This window comes from Morone saxatilis, unplaced genomic scaffold (genome assembly GCF_004916995.1).
Source record: "Morone saxatilis isolate NCDOM2014 unplaced genomic scaffold, NCSU_SB_2.0 Contig16, whole genome shotgun sequence".
NCBI lineage: Eukaryota > Metazoa > Chordata > Actinopteri > Moronidae > Morone > Morone saxatilis.
In genome coordinates this window covers 28,137,378-28,141,618 of record NW_023339718.1, presented here as the reverse complement: position 1 = coordinate 28,141,618, position 4,241 = coordinate 28,137,378, and the positions used below count along the sequence as shown (strand labels likewise).

The window sequence follows — 4,241 nt, the reverse complement described above, 5'->3', positions numbered from 1 at the left end:
GGCTTGAAATATTTCACTCGGTGTCTAATGAATCTCACACTCGGTGTGAAAATGAGTTTCACTTTTTGAACCGAATAACTGAAATAATTTAACTTTTCCACAATATTCTAATTTATTGAGATGCACCTGTAGAATCTACTGTTTGGGTTTACTCTACGTCAAGACATTTGCATATTAAGAGTGCTGTCTCTCTCTTATCAAAGGAGGACAGCCCACTTCCCACAGCTTCTGGTAAATGTACAACATAGGAGAGCAGCACTGCGACACTAGCAGACTGTGGAGACATGATAGAGTTCAGTAAAGAAATCATCAAATTTTGATCAGCGTCATTTTTGCAGATGTACATGCATTAAAATATACCTATATTGACCATGATACCAATACTGAGGATCAGCTTGTGACATCTAGCTAATATACAAAATATGTGGAGTTCCAATCGCTACATTGAGAAACTGTAAATGTTACTGTTACTACTGCAGCTTCTTCAGCAACGGCAACAACAGGCTATTTTTTGTGTAAATTGGATAGTTAGTTTAGCTAACCCATCAATGATGAGACTCTCGTATGCAGCCTTCTTGTCACACACAGGACAGATCCAGGTGGGCTTTTTCTCATTCATCTGCAGGTACAGGGCAGCATCAAAACACTGCAGGTGAGAGCAGGTCACCGCCCGGCACGGGACTGTAAGCCGCATCTTACCCAGCTGTTGGACAAAACACACTGAGGTCAGTCATTAATGAACATAGAAAATGGTTGGTTCCTTGCACAAGTGCATAGCTGTGCCCCAACATTTCATACAAATTCAAGGTAACAATTACTACAATGTTCTTGGACTCCCGAAAGTCTTACAGACAGTAATACTCACGATTTGTTGAATAGTCTGTCACCAGTAGATAAGCCACTTACCGGGCACATGAGTGAAACTCGAAGGCTTGTTGTAGCAATCTCACTGTCTGGATCTGCTGTCAGCTTCTCTTTAACTGAACACAGAGGACAGGGGAAAAGTACAGAGGAAAAGAAAAGACTAATTTAAAAAAGGTATATAAACCAAAACCAAATATACATATATGCTGTGATTCTAGTTTAATTCTGTTTAAATAAGCAGTGACACCAATTGTACAACTTCCATGAACAATGTGTGTATGTACCGCCATTTAGTTTAATTTGGATTGCTCTAAGAGAACTTGAGTTATGGCCAATTTCCTGACGGTGGCCGTGTTTATGGGCCATCTTGGCACAGCTATACAACGTGTATTCCATTTATAATATGTTGATGTATCACAGTCCTGCAAAGTTGTATACCAAAATTGGTGTTGACAGTATTAAAAACCAAAAATGTAAAAATTTTCAGCCTTGTCCAAGGGGATTTATTTGTAGGGAAAATGTATTTGTGTGTATCAAATTTTGAGTGAACTCGACTTATAGTATGGGGCGTGGGGTGGAGACAAATAATAATGATAGATATCCAAAGGCAGCAATCTTTGGGTTCACACCTTTCTGAGCTCAACAGATAGAAGCAGCTCAATCAGCCAAAATTAAAGCTATGAGTAGTAGTATTGATAACATTTTATTGATACCAATGAAATTCTAAAATTCAGACACAGATCAAGGGGTGGGATGGGTGCACTGACGGGTGCTTTTCAGGTTAGGATATTTTTTGGGGGATTTGTGAAGCCCTATACCAGGCCTGGCCAACCCGCGGCTCCCGAGCCGCATGCGGCTCTTTGCCTGGTTTCATGCGGCTCTTACGTTCATATCGAATTTTGTGTTGTGTATAGCCCCTTTCACACTGCCCAAAAAAAAAACCTATGTAAACCCGCTAACACCCGATATTAATTGACCTCCGATCGGCATTGATGTGAACGTCACACCCGGGTGAACCCGCTAATTTGCGCCATGACGGAGGCAACGAAGGCTCGACTCCTCCGTCGCAACAAGCAACATAAAACTGCCCGCGAGGGAGGGAAAAACTTATTGTTGAGTAAACAATTTGTGTCAAGTTCGCTCTGAAAATGGCAGGGAAAAAAATGCACAGGCAAAACGAAAAAATGAAGATGAACACAGGACGTTTTTAACAGAGTGGGAGAGTTTTATATTTTTTTGTTGAACGTATGGCAAGCAATTCTGCTTTATATGCCAGGCGTCATTAGCGCATTTCAAGGCTTCAAACTTCAGTGCCACATAGTAAGAGAAAAACGCTATTGTAAATTGTTATATTTTTGTTTGTGGACTTGGTTGAACTGAGAGTTTGTGTGTGTGTGAAACATTGCACACAATGTTCATTGTTGAAAATGACTGGCCTGTGGTCTTAGTACTGTAGGAGTCCATTTCTGTCATTATCATGTTGGTGTGTGACATTTACAGTAAATCTGGTTAGAGAGAGAGAGAGAGAGAGAGAGAGACCCTGTCCTAAAGAATGGTCCATTTACAATACTGCTGACCTGAGTGAGGACAGGTTCTGGTGCATAGTTGAAAGCTTGCTCTTGGTGTGTTTTCAGTGTTGTATCCCATTCCGTGAAACATGTGGAAAATGGGGACTGGTGTCCTAATAGTCTTTGCCATCATCGACTGTACTGGCAAGCTCCCATGGGCCAGTGCTCTGCTCTGCTCTGTAACCAACTGAGCTTTGTGGAAGTCCCCCTCTTGTGCAAGAAGACTTGACTGTTCGGACAACCTTTTCAGCTTTTCCATTGCTGCAAGGATATCTGGGACTGCATGTCACGTGTGAAATCAAAGTCTTGCAAATTCATGACAGGAGAACCGTGGCCTGTTTTCTGTTACAAGAACCTCTGCACAACCATACCTGGTGAAGGTAGCTTTAAATCTGTCGCTAGTCTGTTTTGCTGAGATGCTACCTGGCTGTTTGCACACCTCAATATATTGTGAAAAGTAGCCTTCGAAGTTCAGTTCTTGACTTGAGGAACGTTATGAGGGGTTTGTGGTCAGTTCTTACATTGAAGTCCACTCACATGGCATGTCTACTTTGGCACTCTCGTGCCCAGGTCACAGCCAGGGCTTCTTTTCGATCTATATGTGGATAAGGACAATGGATCTCCACTTATCATCTGGTTGTTTTTATCACCTCCAAATCAATAGGAAGAAGCATCCGTCTCTTTCCTTGTGCTGTGCTGTGCTGTGCTGTACTGGACCAATGCGGTCTCAGAGCTGGGTTCCTTCCTTGTTTCATTGAACGCTGTCGTTTGCAGTGTTTCCCATTTCTATCTGCAGTTACTTGTAACAGATTTCATTTAGCTTTGTCTTCTCTGGCAGGTTTGGTGGACATTTTGCATTGAATAGGCTCATGAAGGGACGTAAGGCTGCCAGGTCTGATTGATTAACTTTCCCTTTCTTATAAATAAAATAAATAAAAAGGGGAAACAACATAAAACACCTGTAACTATGAATATAACATCAAATTCAAGAGTGCAAAGTAGGGACAAAGAAAGAGACAATGGTAAACAGCAATAACAATAACTATAATAGTAGAAATGACCAATGATTATGAAGATGATGACAATAACAACGATAATTGCCACTCTCTCTAACCCCAACTGGTTGAGACAGACAGCCACCCACCTAGAGCCAGGGTCTTTCGGAGGTTTCTACCTCTTAAAAGGACGTTTTTCCTTGCTGCTGTTCACAAGTGCTTTCTCATGGTAGGAACTGTTGGGTCACTTTAACTCAAAGGACCTTTACCTTGTGTTTGTCTCTGTGTGGACAAACATAATGTGAGATAATTGTTTATGATTCATCCACAGAGACGACCGGGCGAGTTTAGAAGTTGCCAGTCATCAGTCTGCCCTGCAGCATCAAACACACCTTGACTCCGTATTTATGGTTTGTACATGTACAACTACTTTCACACCTTTTCTGTTCACAATAATCTCTATATTTGATTGTCAGTCTGTCCAACATGGATCTGATGTTTGCTTCCATGATTTGACTTTGATTGAGTCATTCATATAATATTCTGTTCCAGCTGCTGGAGGACAACATTGTCACTTTTGTGAAGAACGAGCTGAAGAAGATCCAGAAGGTTCTGAGTTCAGATTACCCAGAATGCTTAGAGAGTCAGAGGGAGGATGAGGAGGTGTTGGACGGTGAGGATGAAGAGCAGAGGAGGAGCAGCAGAGAGGCATTTCTGAAGATCACAGTGCACTTCCTGAGGAGAATGAAGCAGGAGGAGCTGGCTGACTGTCTGCAGAGCAGTAAGAGGATTTCTCTAAAGATTTAACTCGCTG

The 4,241-nt window shown here is 41.9% G+C and overlaps 1 protein-coding gene across 1 annotated transcript in view; it reads right to left on the bottom strand.

Annotated features, from left to right (window-relative positions):
- The window catches only part of pias2 (protein inhibitor of activated STAT, 2), a gene marked incomplete in the record, with an annotated part of 22,046 nt that overhangs the window by 11,827 nt on the left and 5,978 nt on the right, over window positions 1-4,241 (bottom strand). Inside the window, 2 exon segments of the mRNA XM_035658490.1 lie at window positions 543-703; window positions 907-980. Coding sequence (XP_035514383.1) covers window positions 543-703; window positions 907-980 — 235 coding nt within the window.